General features: G+C 46.0%; 1 protein-coding gene across 6 annotated transcripts in view; it reads right to left on the minus strand.

The window, feature by feature from the left end:
* Positions 1 to 18,524, minus strand: part of CPNE1 (copine 1) — a 677,094-nt gene that overhangs the window by 426,815 nt on the left and 231,755 nt on the right. For all 6 annotated transcript variants that reach the window (XM_069652236.1, XM_069652233.1, XM_069652235.1 and 3 more), the window contains exon 4: positions 7,009 to 7,083. In XM_069652236.1, coding sequence (XP_069508337.1) covers positions 7,009 to 7,083 — 75 coding nt within the window. The remainder of the gene's footprint in view (positions 1 to 7,008; positions 7,084 to 18,524) is intronic.

The raw sequence follows: 18,524 nt of genomic DNA on the forward strand, positions 1-18,524 counted from the left end.
GAAGTGGCTGAAAGTAACCGACATCGGAAGAACACAAAACCAGAATTGAAAAAGGGGCCACTGGGGGCGATTAGATCCGTCAGGCTTGCATAATGAAACTGGTAAAAAAAAAAAAATCATCATCAAAATGACATTTTGATATAGCCAACAAAGTAGGGTCTGCGAGAGGCACAGGTATTAAAACCTGTAACAGTTGTAGGAGCTAAGGGCCTTGCAAATTGGCAGGGTCTGTGTGATCAATTGTAAGTGATAGTACCAGAATGAAAACAAGAACACAAAACAAAAAAGAAAGAAAACAAAAAGAAAATAAACATCACCCGAGGTAGAAATTGCAGGCAGTCTGGCCTGTAGTTTGAAAGCCATAAACTCCAAATGATGCACAGGGCCCCGATGCTTCAGACAGCAGAACAGGGATTCTCAAAGTGGGAAAATGAAGTGAAAGACTGAGCCATCAGAAGTAACACGCCTTAGGTCACTGACTAAGGCACCCATAACTGACCAGGTCGACCCAGGAGGAGAGTCATTTATAACCTCCTTATAGTACATCCTTCTGGAACCCACTTGTCTCCTCACATAAGATTAGAATTCTTACCAGATAAGTGATGTGAAGATCCACATTACCACAAAAGGGGTTTATGAGGTACTTGGGAATCCGAACATGCTGAGGATTCAAATCACATTCAAAGGTTCTAAAGAACGCATCTTTAACCTTGAGATCAGATTGAGTCTTTCGGCATGAGACTTGTGCCAGTGTTACAGTTTGTCACAATCAACTCTCTAAGTTGGCTGTCAACTTAAGTCAACCAACATCTAATCAAGCACGGGTGAAAGTTTGCAGATCAACTCGCCAGAGCAACATACCACCAATAATGCTACACACAATGGCAGGATACCAGAACCGCACAAGACTAGTGCAGAAACATGCAGAAGCTGAAAGATGGGAAACGCCTTCACTTCATACAGCACCAAAACTCAAGGGTACCTACAGCAATGGCAATGAGACACAAGTAGTCGTGGACCCGATACGAAACCTTGCTGATCTACTCAACGACTTAACAGACCCAACAGAACACATCGCACATCCTGAGATTAATGAGAAAACTCGCCAACATGATCACTGAAAGATGAAAGCAAGAACAAAACAGGGCACTACAAAGAAAAAATACATTGCAAACTAATCAATGCAAGATCGATAGGCAAACATGCTACAGAGATCTACAATCTACTCTACGACTGTGCAATAGACATCCTATTCGTCACAGAAACCTGGCTAGATGACAACTACAAAGTCACACTACACAGCTGTATACCCGAAAAATTCAAAGCACACAGACAAACGGAAAAGGAAAAAGAGCAGGAGGACTTGCAGTAGCCTACAAAGAACACCAGAAAATAAAAATAGATGACCAGCTTAACATCCCAAACTGCAAAGCCCTCATCCTTTACCCGACATCATCCCACAAACTAACCTCACATTCATAGTCATCTATAGACCACCAACGCTACCTTCGTAGACACCTTCATAGAAGCCATCACCAACCTGGCCATCAAACATGATCACCTGATCATCCTCTGGGACTTCAACATATGGTTCGAAGAAGAGAACGCAAACTCGCAGAAATCACTAAGCAGCTTGAGGCAATGCCAGATGTTGAAAGGAGCAACACACGGTAGGACATACTCTTGATGCAATCTTCGCCCAACTATAAACTGATCTCAACTTTGCCACCAATACAATTACCATGGAGCGACCGCGACCACCTCATACCATTTGTGATCCAATTACAATGTAAGCATCCAAAATGCCCCAAAAGGTGACCCCCACCTCCCGATCTGGAAAAGGAACTGGAATAATGTAAAAAGTAGTAACTTAGAACTAGAATCCAAAAAAACATTGAGAGCAACCTTGGATGCAACTGACATAGATGAAAAAGCAGACCTAATCCAGAAATGGATCGCTGAAACAGGTGACAGCATCTCCCCAGAAAAAACACCTCATCCCATCACGAAAGAAATCAGTGGCAAAATAGTTTACACCACACCTCGATTTAATGGAGAAAAAAAAAACGGAAACTGGAACAAGAATGGAGGAAAAACTACAACCAAGAAAAAAAGAATAATTTTTTTAAAAACAAAATCAGCATATACAAAAAGGAAACTCAAAGCCAAAAAGAAATACTACGATGGCAGGATCACAAAACCCACCAACACTCTATTCAACATCGTAAACGAGATGAGAAATCCCCCTCGATGCTATAACACACTGGTAGCTGGTCATAAATTATGCGATCTTGCAGATCATTTTAAGAATATTATCACTGACATACACCGGATCATACAAAGTAGACAATCAACCAGACTGTGCTCCATCCCCTAACTATGCCGGGACCACAGAACAGGCTGAAAAGCTTGGCCCAAAAGTCAAGAGAAACTCCTCAACCTGGTGAAACAAAGCAACAAGGCACTCTCCCCAATAGACCCCTGCCCACCAGACATCTTTAAAATCAATCCTTACCCAGGACACACCATCGGAATGCTACTTAAACCTCTTTAACCTCTCACTCTCAAAGGGGATAGTACCGCAAGCATTCAAATCTGCGTACATCAAACCACTACTCAAGGACACAATGGGTGATGTGGAAGACCTTTCAAACTACAGACCGATCTCAAACATTCCCTATCGAACAAAGTTCTTAGAGACCTATGTCTATGAACAAATAATGGAACATGTGGAAAATCGCCTACTGGACCAGGCTCAAGTCTGCTTCAGACCAATGAGGGACTGAAACAACGCTTCTCTCTATATGGGACGACAAAGACCAACGCAGACTCCAACACAAACTCAGCACTGATACTACTCAACCTCTCTGCAGCATTCAACACAGTCAGCCATAACCTCCTCATCAAGATACTGGAAGAAATAGGGATCACTGACAGCACTGCTCTGGATTAAATCTTTGTCCGATAGAACAGAAACAGTATGGATTAAACCATTTAAATGCCTGCGGGCTACCGGCGTGTTACAAGTATACACATAACATAACTCCGTGGGAAACCAGAAGGATCCTCACTATCCCCACTCCTCTTCAACATCTATATGACGCCACTAATTAGCCCCCTCAAAAGACAATGCTTCACCTGCTACTACTACGCAGATGACACCCAAATAATCTACAAAATCGCTGATAACAAAGAGAACAAAGCTAATAGACTGTCCCATAGAACTCTACCAATATATTAACACTAACAACTTCAATATCAACAAGGCCAAGACGCGAATCATGATTACATCCAACCACCAGTACTTCCGACGGCCCACAGAACTGGGAACAGCACCCACACCATCCTAAATTGTAAAAACCTGTGAATCCTAATGGACAACGAGCTAACCCTAGGACCGCAAGTAAACGCGATAATCAAGAAATGCTTTTTCCATCTATACACAATCAAAAAGATTCTACCATTCTTCTCCTTCACGCACAAAACACTGGCCATCATTTCCCTCATGTCCAGGATAGACTGCAGCAACAGTTTATACCTCTGAATACCGGATTATTTACTGAAGAAACTGCAACATATACAGAACGCAGCAGCCAGACTTCTACACAAACTCTCACAAAGGGACCACATCACTCCAGCGCTACAGATGCTACATTGGCTACCAGTCAAAAAACAAATCACTCAAAACAATGCATAATACAGAGCAATCCACGGCCTAGGAGCGGAATTCAGACAAAAGAAAATCTCCATCTACCAGCAGGCTAGAACACTCAGATCCAGCGACGAAATCCATCTAGAAGCTAAACCATACACAAGGAAAAAAACGTGGTGGATCAGCATTCTCTTGCATAGCTGTGAAACTTTGGAACTCCCCAGAGAAATACGAACCATGAAGGACCATCTAAAATTCAGAAAACGTCTAAAAACCTGGCTCTTCAACTCAGAACAGGATGAAAATGAATAACTACCCACGCCCCATAAAACAAACACACAACTGAAAAGGACTGGGAAGTAGGCCAGACCGGAGTGAAGTGCAGGGAAGTAGCAAGGTGTCTGAATGGGAAGAAGGCCCAGGTGTACTCGGTCCCCATAGAGTGTCAAACCGGAAAAAGAGGAGAGAAATGGGCCAGACTTAATGGAACCATAGATCGATGGCCTTCAATGAAAAAAGGGGAGAGAGGTGTCCAGAACTCCGAACTAATGGACCGCGGAGTACATCAAATGTGCACGTTTTATCACTCACTGCTGTATCTCAAATCTAGGGGTCTCTGCACTCACTGTTGAGTTACAACTTGGGCATTTCTCCAGATATTGAGCTACCTCTGGTTTGGGCATTTTTTCATTTGCTGCTGTGTCTCAGATCTGGGTGCCATTGCATCTGCTGTTGAGCCCCAAAATTAAGGGTTCGTCCCATAAGAAGGACTGGGGAGTAAGACTGATAAGAGTGGAGAGCAGAGAAGAAGAGAGGGAGACTTAGGTGTACCCTTCCCTATAGAGGGTCAAACAGGTAAGAGCAATGGGTCCAAGCTAATTGGACCAGAGCCTTAGAGGAACAAATATGGAGAGAGGCATCCTGATCTCGGAACTGATGGACCGTGACGCACAAGGAGCCCACCCCCACCCTGGAGGAGCCTATGGGGTGGTGGTTGCTGCGCACCAGGGTAAGCCAAAAGGGAAGGTACATGGGCAGCACTTGGTCTGAACGCTGGGGGTGGAAAGGTACCACCACTGAATAGCCCATTGAGGACCCACTCTTCTGCATACAACATAGGAGTGGTAAGTGTAGCACACCTAGTATACGACTGGGGATGGGACACGGGCCACAGTACAGTGAGAGTAGGACAGGGCACCGACAATAACCAACCATACACCTCTCAAACTCTGAACTAAACACAACCATATTTCTACAGCACAACAAACAGCACGCACTTCACCACACCAACAAATCAAACCCCACATAGGCTAACACAACAGCTCAAGACGGCTACCAACCAAAAAACAAACCTACGCTCAGCGAACAGTGTAAACCGAACTGAAGCTGCCAACAGCACATCAAAGGTCCCTTGCTCTTTCTCCCACTCAGTCCTACTAACTTACACCCCTTACCTCTTGCCTTACAGATCCGCAAGAGCGCCAAGGGGCCATGCAGGTGGTGAAAGTGCACGGTATAAGAACCTTTAACAGAAGATCAGTGAAAGTGGCCTCTGAGATACCATACGACATACAACATACCATTAACAGTGAAGGATCACGTTATTCACAATAACAGTCAGATGTAGTTTACTGTCAAAGCGTGGAAAAACATTTACCTGTGCTCAATTAAGTGCATGCTTCCAAGAATATGAGCACTTGCCTGCCATCACACTCTTCAAGTTGCTCAAGAAACCAAACTTGGAGATCAGGCCTTGCTAGTATCCCCTGTTTAGGTTAAGGTGTTGCACAATAACAGGGTAAAATCTGTGTGCTTAAAGGACTGAAGCAATAACGCTCATGAAGGATTATTAAAACAGTTGCCACAGAACTGGGCAGAGGCTAAATTAACTTTTCATTTGCACAACGCGTGGCCAGTTTCCCCTCTTAAAACCAAAGAACAGCCACGTCAGATGTACAAAAGAGGTAGAACTTTTATGGTTGGTCCGGAGTGTTCCAATTTGATTTGGTGTTTTCGTGCAGGTGTCGCGACGGGGTGGGGTTGGGGGTGGGTGCGGTTTTCCCCCAATATGAACTGTACAACCTGCTACTAGCCACAATGCATCTACAGTCGACACCCTCTACTGGTTGTTCACATCATTAAAAAGTAGTGTTATGTGTAATATGTATTGGCAAAAATGACATGTCATTTCTAATGGTCAAACTTATTTTTCACTTTACATACATCCATTTTGTAAAAGTTCTGCACTTAAATGTGCAGGCATATTGCACATCAGATGTCTTTTTTTAAACTTTTTTCCTGTTCACATGAAGGAGTTTGGGGTGGTTGCATACAAATGTAACACAAACCAGTTTCGAGAAATACAATTACTGGTTAGTAATGTTTACCTGCTTCACCCTTAAATCTTATATCCACATGCTGTGCATAGATTTGTGATCAGTGTGTAATCCTTCTACAGGATGGTGCAAAATATATAATATGGCATTTCTAACGCACCTATGCACAAGTGCTTCAAGGCGCGATATGATATGATATGGCATTTATAACACACCAAAGATAGGTACATAGGAAATAAAATACCTTAAAACCAATTCTCTAAAAGGCGAGTATCCCTAGTATGTGTGTCCTGCAGTACTGTTCAGTGAATGTGTGCAATAAACGTAATGTTGCAGCTTTGCAAATGAAGCATACAGGAACATTTGCAAGGAGTGATAGCTTCAACTGTTGCCCTTGTGCAAAGAGCCTAGGTGTGACTGACAATTGTTTGGTAGTTTGTAACTATGATGGAATGACTACTTGTCTGCAGGAGTACAGGGATGAGTAGTGAAAACAATGTCCCCAACCTCTACCCACAGAGCTCTACAGCTATGTTCTGATCAGGGCTACTAGCAGAGCAGTGCCACAGAAAACAGCACCAAAGAAGTACTGAAGAGGTATTGTAAAGTAACGTGCATGTTTAAATCTGCACAAGAAAGAAGTAAGAATTGCAAAATGACTGGTTTCAGAGTTCAAACATATTTTCACTCACCTAAAAAATACAGACATTGGGAATTGAAATTTATTTTTAACTAAAAATCACTTGCATCCCAAAAACGGAGCAAGATTCTCCCCCTTCAAAACCTTTTTTGATGCCACGACACTATCCAAAAGCCAAGACATACCATCATTCTAAAGGAAAGGACTGAATCTACAGGTACTGTTTATATGCAACTGTTCACCCTCAAAATACAGCATAAAAAACTGAAATGAATACATTCAAACATATATGTGATGCACAAGTCAGAGACTGAGCACTTTTCATTTCAATAACAGAAAATTAAGCATGCCGCAGCGAGTATACAACCCATTTTACTTACAGTAATAAGGCCCTTGCCTGCAGGCTTTCCCTTCTTCAGCTCCAACGGTCTAGTGAGTTTTTGACTGGAAACAATCTAGAAAATAAAAAGCATAGGTTGTGTCATAGTAGGTCACAGACATGGTGATGGAAAAAGCAGATGGGAGTAACCAGTTATAGGAATTAAACTGTAATTTACTTTCACAGTACAGACCTGTGAAGGTATAAAAACTGGCAGCAAGAGCAAGAGGGATTGCAAACATTGCTTTTAATTTTACCACCAATAACTATTCTAGGACATTGCTTCCTGCAGACCTTCACTGTGGGATGTCATCCCATAACAAAGGAGGCGAAGGAAGAAGCTTGAGTATTCAGATTTTCAACTGAAAAGCTCACTTTTAGTTACCGTTAGCACAAACAAAAGTTAAGAAGCTCAGAGTATGTGGGCAGAACGACTTTAGACACCTGCTAGTCAAAGGCAGACAACTCTCAATGAAGATCAATGATCTTAGATCTCAGTCACCCTTTTTGGGTCCCAACATCGTGTTGCATGATTGACTTGCTTCCAGTGAAACAAAGCAAAAGGGCAGCAAAAAGCACACCTTAAGCAAAACCAGTCAGTCCTGTTAGAATCAGCCCATCAGCAGTGCTGAAATGTGCACTTAGAAATAACAAAAGACAAAGAACACAAATCATGTACAAGACACACTGCACAAGCATTGGCAGCTAGCAGGTAATGGGTTTACTAGTCTGGATAAAACACGCACCCATGTGTGACCACAGCAAACCATGTAGAATCAAACTTCCTCAGAGGACTCTGGTACTTCCAGCGTGCACCAATCAATACCTGAACCTTTGCAGCTGGCTCTCACTCAGTCCCCACCAACGTTCCCTACCACCAACCTTTGACTCCAGAGGAGGATGCTCAAAATGACACATGCACACCACAAGACCAGTTAAATTACATGCAACATTGCTACAGTACAATCTGAGTAAAAGCTTGTCATCCGGCTTGCTTTAAAATCGGTTCATTAGATTCTAAACCCGTATGTAACATACAGAACGTGCTTCAGAATCATGAAAAATAAAGTACAATTGTAGCTGAAAATCAAGCCCATCATCATAAAATACACTTTCAAATATTGTCGCCCCCTCGCTCTGCTTAGTCTGACAAGGCCATGTCAAGATAGGTTGGGAACCCTTCTCAGTCAGTGGGTGGGAGGCCTCCCGGAGAGCAATCCAGGGGCAGTAGCCGTCCCCACCACCCCCGATGAATAAAGTACTTTTGTCAAGTACGCCGTTGTCTCGCACAATGCCTCAAGAGGAAAATGCTCACCAGCCTGTTTCTTATAGTCAATGAATATATCATGAGCCAAGGAAAGCCATAAACGTGAAGTGTATGGGACAGAGTGAGAGGAGGATGTAAAAGTAGAAGGTGGAAGAAGTTGTGTAGAGGAAAGAGTAGTCGTGTGGAGGAGGGAACAGTAGCGAAGGAGAGGGTAGATTAAGATTAAAGGGTGGAGTCCAGGCTTATAAGAAGAGTGAGAGGGACAGAAGAGTAAAGGGATGAGAGAATGTAGGCAGGTGGATTTGAAAACTTAGTGTAGATGGAGAGCTAGAGGAGAAAGGGAGTGTGGTAGAATAGGGACAGACACAACTAGGGTGTCTGTAAAGCACAATTCCCTACACGTATAAAACAATAACCACTGGTTAGAGTAAGAGCAGTTTTAGCATGTTCTTGATGGAGTATGGTTAGAGAAGGCAATTCTGCCTTTAGGTCCTCCTATTTAATACAAGACTGAATTTAGACAGTAGGAGGTAACATTCAGCATCTACTAAGCTGGGGTCAGGGATGCCTGGGTTGGGGAGGAGGTGCGTTTCAACATGAGAATGACGGTCATTGGGCCCCTTGAAACAAAAACCGTCTTTGATGTTTAGAGTAATTCTTGTGTAATAGTTGACATTTGACACAAAAGAAGAACCCATGATTCCGATTCCCCTTTTTTTCCACCCCTCTCACCCAGAACACTGTTGAAGGCCTTCACCACATCCACTGGGCAAGTCTTATGTACCTTACTTATACTTACTATATTTACATATAATGCACAACCTAGCAGGGTACGTAAAGGGGAGGGAAGCATTAACACATTTCTTAGGCTGCTCCTTCTCACTACCTTTCAAGCTATTATTCCTTTGACCTAGTTGGGAACGATTTTTCTTTTTGCAACTTCCATCCATTCACATCAATGGAACACGCGCTACATGCCATGGCTTGAACCTATTGCTGACTCCTGAAGGGAAGTATAGTCTTCCTCCCTTACTGCCCTTGCTCAAATCACTATTTTGGGGGCACGCCGTAGCCCATATGGTTACCGTCTCGGGAGGATAGCTCAGGAGCAGCGCGCTCGCCTTGGAAGCAAGACTTCTCTGAGCAACAGAGGTTCGATCCCCGGGTCTGTCTTTAGAAACCTCTGGGTATTAAACGCGTTACAAATAACTCATTACAGTTACCAGTTCGGGAGTACCCTTTATGAGATTCCTGAATCTTATTACTGTAACGCACATTACCTTACAGCAGAGGTCTTCAAACTGTGGGGTGTGCCCCGCAGTGGGGGCGTGAGAGCCCAGCATGAAATGTAAAAAAATATATATATATACTATTTGAGGAAATGAGAAGGGGCAGTTCACATGGTCAGATTGGAGCATACAACTGTCTCAGGCACCAATGAAATCGTGGACCACAGTTGCAAATGGATATTCATTCCTTTAGTCACAGACTGTTTGAATAGTACCCAAGGGGGTGTTTGTTGAAATGTAAGCAAATTGTGATATTTAAAGAATTTTCATTCAGCAACAATGGTCAAAACTACTAGCTGCATAGTGAAGTAACTCATTAAACTGGCCCATATTGGCCAAAAAAGTGGCCCAGTTTGACTGGCCAACGCTAGCATTTTGCATTTTTGCAACAGACATTTCCCTATTGCCCTATAGGCCAGTTCAAGCCAGGCGGCTCATCCATAACGGGCAAGGGTGCATCCACCCAGTGGCCCCCTCACCCATTATGGAGGAGCCGAGGAGCCAGCCCATTGAAACACTCCCTCAGCTGCTTTTTCCAGTTGAGGTAGTGCTCCTGGGCTGGCTGAACTGTCAAAGGAAAACACTGTTTCCCTTTGACAGTTCAGCTCCCCAGCCGTACATGTTCACTGAGCCATGCAAGGCTAGGGGTGTTCTGCTTCGCCAGCCTTACATATTTCCTTGGAAATGCTGGCTGGTGCACTGCACATCTGTATGTGCGAGGGGGAGCTACTGCGCCTCCTTGCACATACGGACAGAGCAGCCTGGAGCGGGGCGTTTCAACAAACTGCAGGCCCCTGCAGAAGGTAAGTTTATGTTCATTTATATTTTATTTAAATATGTGTAAGGATGCATGTATGCGTGTGTTATGAGTGAGTGTGTGTGTGTGGGGTGTGTGTGTGTGGGGGATGCGTGGGGGTGTGCGTTTGTGGGGGTGGGGGTGTGCGTTTGTGGGGGTGTGCGTTTGTGTTTTGGTCCAGTGAGCCGATTTTGGCGAGTGGGGGGTATAGAGGGAAGGAGGGTTGTACAACAAATGCATTTTGTCTCCCCCCGAATCCCCCAGCACCAATTGCAAACTGTTTGGCTTTTTGCCCATTTTTGTAAAAAGATTATGCTCTAAAACGCAACATTTTAACCCATTATTTAAAAATAAAAAATGAATGGGGGAACCCCCAAACCCGCCCTCGATTGTTCGGGCCCCCTCGCTCGCTATGGCATTTTTGGGGGAAATATTTATGCCCCTCCACTTAACAAAAATCACCAGCTGCCACTGGCCCTCGGACTGTGTTGGGAATGGGGTGGGGGGAGCCCAAGGACTGTGGTATGAGCAGGAGGGGTGAGAGCACTCGGATAGTGTTGGGATAAGGGTGGGGAGAGCCCAGGGACTGGGTAGGAGTGGGATGAGGGAGCCCAGCAACTGTGATGGGAGCAGGTGGGGGAGCCCAGGGACTGGCTAGGAGTGGGACGAGGGAGCCCAGCAACTGATGGGAGTAGGTGGAGGAGCTCAGGGACTATACTGGGAGTAGCATGCAGTGATGGCGTGCAATAGTTCACAGCCATTGGTACATACTGTCCATTTGGCATTTTTTGGGGGTGCCCGGCCTTCCCAAATTTTGCTCAGGGGGGGCCCAGGCCAAAAAAGTGAAGACCACTGCCTTACAGTGAAGTGCTTCAGGGGTACTATGGATGCTTTTCTGTTTCTCTGGTAACAGTTCCATTACGTTTTTGGTGTGTCTAGAACCGGCTGGTGGCAGCAGATTAAAGTCTACTGGTTTTTACCAATGCACTCATATGACATGCCTTACTCACCGTAATAGCATTTCTGATGATGGCATCTGCTTAGATTTACACGCTGTGCATATAGTCGACATCTAGTGGTAATAGAGTATTGCATCTCTCTTTGGAAGATCGAAAGGGAACGTTGACATGGGCGTGAAACACTATCCCCAACGTGACGTGTAGTGTACCCAAAAACCCCCACGCATCGAGGTCCCTCCAGTTGTGGTTTTTCTGCCATGAGGGAGCCTTATAGTCAGCGTGAGGCAGTTGAGATGAGAGAAGGTGTAAGAGGTCTATGTTCCTTCTACTCCATGAGGGGAGGAAGGGTGGGCGCATGTGAATCTAAGCAGATACAAATCATCAGAAATGCTATTACGGTGAGTAATGTCTTCTGATGCTTGTGAATCTGCTTAGAATCACATGCTGTGCATAGACTAGGAAGCAGTACCCAGAGATGATGGAGGGATGTGTGAAGGAACAGTAGCAAAGAGATGTCTTAGCACTGCTTGCTCCACCTGAGAATCAGACCTAGAGTGTGTATCTAGGCAGTAGTGCTGTGTAAAGGTGTGTACAGAACTCCAGGTTGCTGCTTTGCAAATGGACACTAGAGGAACATTTGCAATGAATGCTATGGTTGCCCCTGTACCGCAAGGAGTGTGCTCTAGGCATGAAGGGTAGATCTCTCTTGGCAAGAGAAACACAGTGTGATGCAGTTTACGATCCACTTTGAGATCGCTGATCTAGAGACAGGGTCCCCTTTTCTACCAGCTGCCACTGAGAAGAAGAGGGTTGTTTGATTTCCTTAGTGGCTTTGTTTTTGCCAGATAATAGATAACCACTCTCCTCAAATCCAGTTTGGGGAGGCTTGTTTCCGCCACGTTAGTGGGGTTTTGTAAAAAAGGTGGGTAGTTGTATGGATTGCTTTACATGGAACTTTGAGATAAATTTAGGCACAAAGTGTGGGTGTGTGCGCAAATCCACCTCATCTTTGTGAATCATAATGAATGGGTCCTGAACTAAAGGGCCTGCAGTTCACCAACTCTCCTTATAGAGGCGACTGCCACTAGCAAGGCGGTCCTGTAGGTAAGTGCTTTAAGGCTAGCCTTGTGCTTTGGTTCAAAGGGAGGTCCCATTAGTCTGGTAAGAGGTCCCACCTGGGAGATTGGTTGGAAACAGGGGGATGAAGCCTCTTTATCCCTTCCATAAACGCTTTAATTGCTGGATGAAATTTTCCACCACGAAACCTTGCTCTGGGACGTGGTTGAAAGCGCAGCTATGTGGACCTTTCAAGAATTGAAAACCAGACCTGAATCTTACAGGTGGGTTAGGTACAGGACAATATGTTTGGGTGTGCATTCAATAGGATTGATGCCTTTGCCATTATACCAGATGACGAAGCGCTTCAAATTTGCTGGAGTAGCAATGTCTGGTGTTAGGTTCCCGTGCTTCTCTGAGTATGTCCATACATCTTTGAGGAAGTTGGAGGTGCCCAAACTCTACAACCTCAGGAGCCAGGCTGCTAAGTTTAGAGTTTGAGGGCATGGATGTAGTGTTTCCACCTGGTCTTGAGACAGCATGTTGTATGGGTGCGGCAGCTTCCTGGGAGGGGAGACTGACATTGCCATGAGATGGGAGAACCAAGGCTGGTGGGCCAACATCAGGGCCACCAGAATCATCCTGACTGGCTCTTGGTGCATCTTGTGCACAGAATCGAGGGGAAAATCATAGACAAATTTCCCTGACTATGTTATCCAGAGACCGTTCGTTCCCCTTGGAACGGTTCTAATGGTACCTGGAGGAGTAATCTAGGCATTGGGCATTCTCTAGAGTGAAAAACAAGTCGATCTCTGGGAAGCCGCATTCTGTGAATTGGTTGAGTACAATGCCATCTGGTATCCGGCTCTCGTGCTCTACGAGTCTGCCGAGTACATCCGCCAGAAGATTGAGTTCCCCTGGAACATGTTGTGACAGGAACATCATCTTGTGTTTGAGAGCCCACTTCCATATGTTCTGGGGCAGTTTGGACAGCCCTAGAGAGTTAGTGCCCCCTTGGTTGTTTAAGTAATACATGGCCGTAGTAATGTCCATGAGGACTAGAACTGTCTTGCCCTGAAGGTGTTTGGAAGCCTTGAGGGCCTTGAACACTGCTAGCAGTTCCAACAAGTTTATGTCATTGGATGTTACCACTGGAGACCACACGCTGTGCGCTGTCTGATGAAGGAGGTGAGATCCCCCCCCCCCACCCCATCAGAGATGCGTCTGTAGTGAGAGTGGCTTCTATTGCGGGGGTGGTGAACACTTTCCCCTGTAGAAGGTTTTCCCTTGACCACCACTGCAGAGACTGAACTAGGGCTGCCGATACAACCACTATATCATCCCACTGGCCGCTGGCCTGACACCATTGGTTCAAGAGCCACTCTTGCATGGGGCGCATGCGTAAGCGAGCGTGTGAAACTAGGTAGATGCAGGATGCCATCATCCCAAACAGTTGCATGGCTGTGCGTACAGTCACCTTGTGACTGGCTACATAGTGAGTGATCTGGAACAGCATGTTTTGAACCCTCTCGTTGGAGGGAAAGATGAGGCAGTCTTTGGTCCGAATTAGAGCCCCCAGAAATTGTTTGACTTGGTTGGGGTTTAGACTGGACTTTTTCTTGTTGATCGAGAACCCTAGGCTGTAGCGGAGATCTACTGTCTTTTGGGTATTTGTTAGGCATGTTCTGTACAAATCCCCTGCTATGAGCCAGTCGTCGAGGTAAGGATAGACTGGGATGAACTGTCTGCGCAGGTGAGCAGCTACTACCACCAGTACTTTCGGAAACACCTGTGGAGCCGAGGGAAAGCCAAAAGGAAGAACCTTGAACTGATAGTGGGTGTTCTCTATCATGAATCTGAGGTTCTCTGTGCTCTGGCAACATTGAAATATGAAAGTAGGCATTTTTCATATCCAATGTGGCCATGTAAGCAGGGGGATTACTTCCTGCAGCATTGTCATTCTGAATTTCTAAGGTTTGACATACTTGTTCGCTGGGAGCATGTAACACAGGGCGCATGGTGAGATCCTTTTTGGGTACAAGGAAGTACACTGAATAAATAACCTTGTTTACCTGGTGAATGGGGTGACTTCTACGGCGCGCTTTTCTAGAAGGATCTGAAACTCTTGCAGCAGGATGCGCAGGTGTTCTGGTGATAGGCGTCAGCTCTTCGGTGGGTGGTATCGAGGTGGTCAGTAAAACTCGATGCAGTAGCCGAGGGTGACGGTCTATAACACACACTGGTCTGATGTGAACCCCTCCCAGGCATGAATGAATGATAAGTGACTCCCGACCGGGGAGGCGTGGGAGGGGAACCCGAACCGGCAAGTCACTGAGGTGGAGGCCGGGGAGCCTCTACGAGTAGAGTTCCTGCCTCTATGAGAACCTCTCTGTTGGTACTGGCTGTTACCGGAAGAGCCTTAGCTGGAGGACCAGATGCATTTCCTGAGCCATATTGCCCATGGGGAGACGGAGAAAAGGATTGTCCATGAAAGGAACAGCAGGAGTTAAAGCCGCCACATTGGTGGAAGGGCTTGGCCGTGATTTGGCTGAGAGATTTCAGCGTTTCATGCTCCTTCTTGGCAGTCTCCAGGGCATCATCAACACCTTTCCTGAAAAGGTTGGAGTCTTTGACTGGTTTATTAATCAGAGAGGCTTGAGTTTCTGGTTTAAACCCGGAGTTCTTCAGCTAGGAGTGTCTCTTGAGTAAAGTCTCCTGGGCTAGAGTGCGACCAGCAGTCGCCGCAGAGTCCGGAGTATTTTTTAGGAAATTGGGGGTCAACTGTCTGCCTTCAGTCACGACCGCCAGCAGGAGTGATCGGTTGGTTGGGCTCCGGGACCTCTTGAAGGCCATCCTGGACTAGGCCCCATTGGACGTTGCTGTAGCTTGCTAGGAGAGTTGTATTCGCGATCCTAGTTGAATAGGCCGCAGAGGCAGTGACAAGTTTCCCCAAGGGCATAATGTTTTTTACAGTCTGTATCCGGGGGGGGGGGCTTCCGCCTTGGACAGGTGAACCCCCGCCCTCTTCCTAGTGGTTGTAACCACCAGGGAGTCTGGTGTGGCATGACCCTGTATGTACAGTGGGTCAGAAGGAGATGGGACTGCCATTGTGAGGGATGGTGATAAAGAAGGAGCTAGGCACCTCTTAATGCAATTAAGTAAGGGATGGCCTGACTAGTTGGAGGCTTCTCCTTCAGGATATCCTCAACAAAGTCAGAGTCTGGGACTGCCTCATGTGTTGCGATAGCAAAATGATCTGCCACTCTCTTTAAAATGGTGTTGAACACCATTTGGTCATCCACAGGTGACAACTCCCTTTGTGGAGGCGAAGAAGGGGGATTTAGACAGATTATGTCTGGGTCAGGGGTGTGTGAAAGTGATAGCCAAGGGCCTTGATCCCCTGACTGCTCCTGATCCCAGTCTTGGTCTTGGTCAGCTGTGTCCTGAGCAAACAGATTAATGTCTGCATACATATCCTCCTGTTCCAAGATATCTTCTTGGTGGCCCTGTGTAGAGAATGGACATTTTTGCAATTTTTGTGGAATGGGTCAGGAGTCCTCCTCCGTACGTCTTTTGGTAGTGATATTTATCTGAAAAATCTATAAATTGGGCCATTTTGTCCATATCATTTTTCAAATCTCTCCCTAGTCCATAGGGAGATCCAGAAGGGTCTGGGAGTTGCCTTGAAGGGGGAGCTTTTCCTAATGAGGCCTTTGAGAGAGGTTGGGGGGAGAGGGGGCATCAGAATACATTCTGTAGCTGCCAAAATAAGAGCCGCAAGGCTTTCATGTATTTTCAGCGGCTCAATGAAAGGCCTCAACGTGCCTTTTGGCGCCATCATGCTCGACGATTCCACCGAAGCCTTAGGTGCTTGCGTGGCTTTGGACGGTGTGTCGCAGACAGTATGTTTTTGTGGTTAACGCCCTTACTAGAGGATTGCCCAGTCACATGCCGTGAAGACTATTGCGTGGAGGTCGCCGGACTGCGAGGTTCGGCAGGTGCTGTCGAAGTTGTCGGTGGACCTGTTGGCGTTACGCGCTTCGACGTGTCCGTCGAGAAGGCCTTACGGGTTGTGTGTTTTGGAGTTTGTTGTGCATGTGTGACCTTGTTGCTGGGGTGTGAACGCCCCATAAGGGTGGCCTGTGTCGGAGCTAGGGATGGGCATTTGTAAGCCTGAAGGTTCCACTGTAAGGTCTATGGCTTCCAATTCAGAGCTATGGCTGCCGATGGATTCCTCATCATCCGAAACGACGGCTCCAACTGGGGGAATGACTTTCGGCCTGCATTGCGTAGGCCGCCCAATGTTTAGTCCGCCTGTCCTTAAACTTTTAGGGTCAAAAGAGCTTGCAGAACTTGAACAAGCTCTCATCGTGGTCTCGAGGTAGACACCGATTGCAACAGCGATGGGTGTTCTTCCATGGAAACTTGCCGTTACACGACGGCAAAATTTAAAGGGCGTCCTCTCCATAGCCGAGGGTGACAGCAGCCAGACGAATTAGAGAAAGAGAAGGGAAAATGAAATACATTCTTGAAAAAGAATAAACCCAGGGCCCCACTCTCCCAACTGCAAGGGCCTGGCCAGAGGGCAGAGGCGACAAGCATTTGTCGATGTCCTAGATGTCAGGAAGCCCACGAGGCAGTCGTCGAAAAGAGCAGTCAGGAGACTAGAAGGGTCATGGAACAAGTAAGCAAAATTAGCTCTTGCGAGCTCCGTGGTTGGGTGGAAAAAAACAAGCTGAGGGGCCTTGACGCGGGAGGGATTTTGGGTACACTACACGTCAGGTTAGGGATAGTGTTACAGTCACCCCCATGTCGACGTCCCCTTTCGATCTTCGAAAGAAAGATGCAATACTCTGCGATTACCACTATATGTTGGACTATATGCACAGCAGGTGATTCTAAGCAGATTCACAAGCATCAGATGCACATTTACAGTTGCATGTTGTTTTCATCCCAACCTTTGGCCCTCTTGTTCTTTGCCCATCTTCCTGCCTTCCCAGGTCAGGTCAGGAAAAACCATGTAAGGCATTGTCGAGTCCCAGCCAAGCTTGTTTCAAGACAGTCACTTGATCCCTATATAGGGGCTCTCTGAGGGAGGACTTCATCCCCAATAGAAAAGTGTCCCACAAACTCAAAAACTTAGGGGCAGAGAAATTGAGTAAAAGGGCTGGGACACTACCAAGGGACCTCACTTCTGAATGCCTGTGATCCCCAATGCGTACCTAGTAATTCAGAAGACAAACCAACACTCCCAAGATAAAGGAGTAAGCACACAACGGAGGAGGAGACAGACGCTACCAAGGAAGTTCAAGTGCACAACTAGATGGTCACCCAAGGTTGAATAAGATCCACATCCACCAAACAGTTCTAGAAAATAGCAAAGGGTTCCAACAGGAGGGTCCAAGCCAAGCAAACAGCACTTCAATCCAAAACAGTGGTTATCCATAAACGTCCCACAACCAAATCCAATATTCAATACATGGGTCAAATATCTAGAGTCCACAAACAGTTAAAACATTCTGCAGAGCAGAAACAGGTTTGGGGATTGTGGGGGGAGTAGTCGGCATCAGTACACAGCAGGCAACCAAATCCAAGGATGAAGACAGAAGACTGGTTATATGACAGGCAGAGGTCAAAACACAAACTAACTAGCACAGTATCAATTAATTCTAGGATGCGTGTTCGGTCTACTTCACTTGTAGACTGAGAGCCTACGACTAGGATAGAGCTAAGGTGGGGTTCCTGGTCTCCAATATAGTGGGGGACACTCTGGCATGGGCAACCCCCTTAATTACTACAGCCAATCCGTTTCTCATGGATTATTCAGCATTTGTTCTATTGTTTAAAGAGAGATTGGCGAGACCGGAGGTCCTTTTTTCAGCATAAGAATCCCTCTTCGATATCCGTCAAGGTACCTCTGGCATACAGTCATATGTTACCAATTTCCAGCGAATGGCCTTTGAAGCAGGTTGGCCGGAATCTGCCCTACAGACGATTTTCTGGAGAGAACTTAATGAAGACATTAAGGACAAACCATCTTGGATGGCTTTACTAGCCTCGTTCCAGAATCTGGTCTCCCTCTCCTTGCAGGTAGAATTTTGAATGACTGAAAGGAAGACGGAACATCAGAGGAATAGACCTACTCCCGGT

The sequence above is a fragment of the Ambystoma mexicanum genome, chromosome 3p (genome assembly GCF_040938575.1).
Source record: "Ambystoma mexicanum isolate Mex_15411 chromosome 3p, UKY_AmexF1_1, whole genome shotgun sequence".
Taxonomy (NCBI): domain Eukaryota; kingdom Metazoa; phylum Chordata; class Amphibia; order Caudata; family Ambystomatidae; genus Ambystoma; species Ambystoma mexicanum.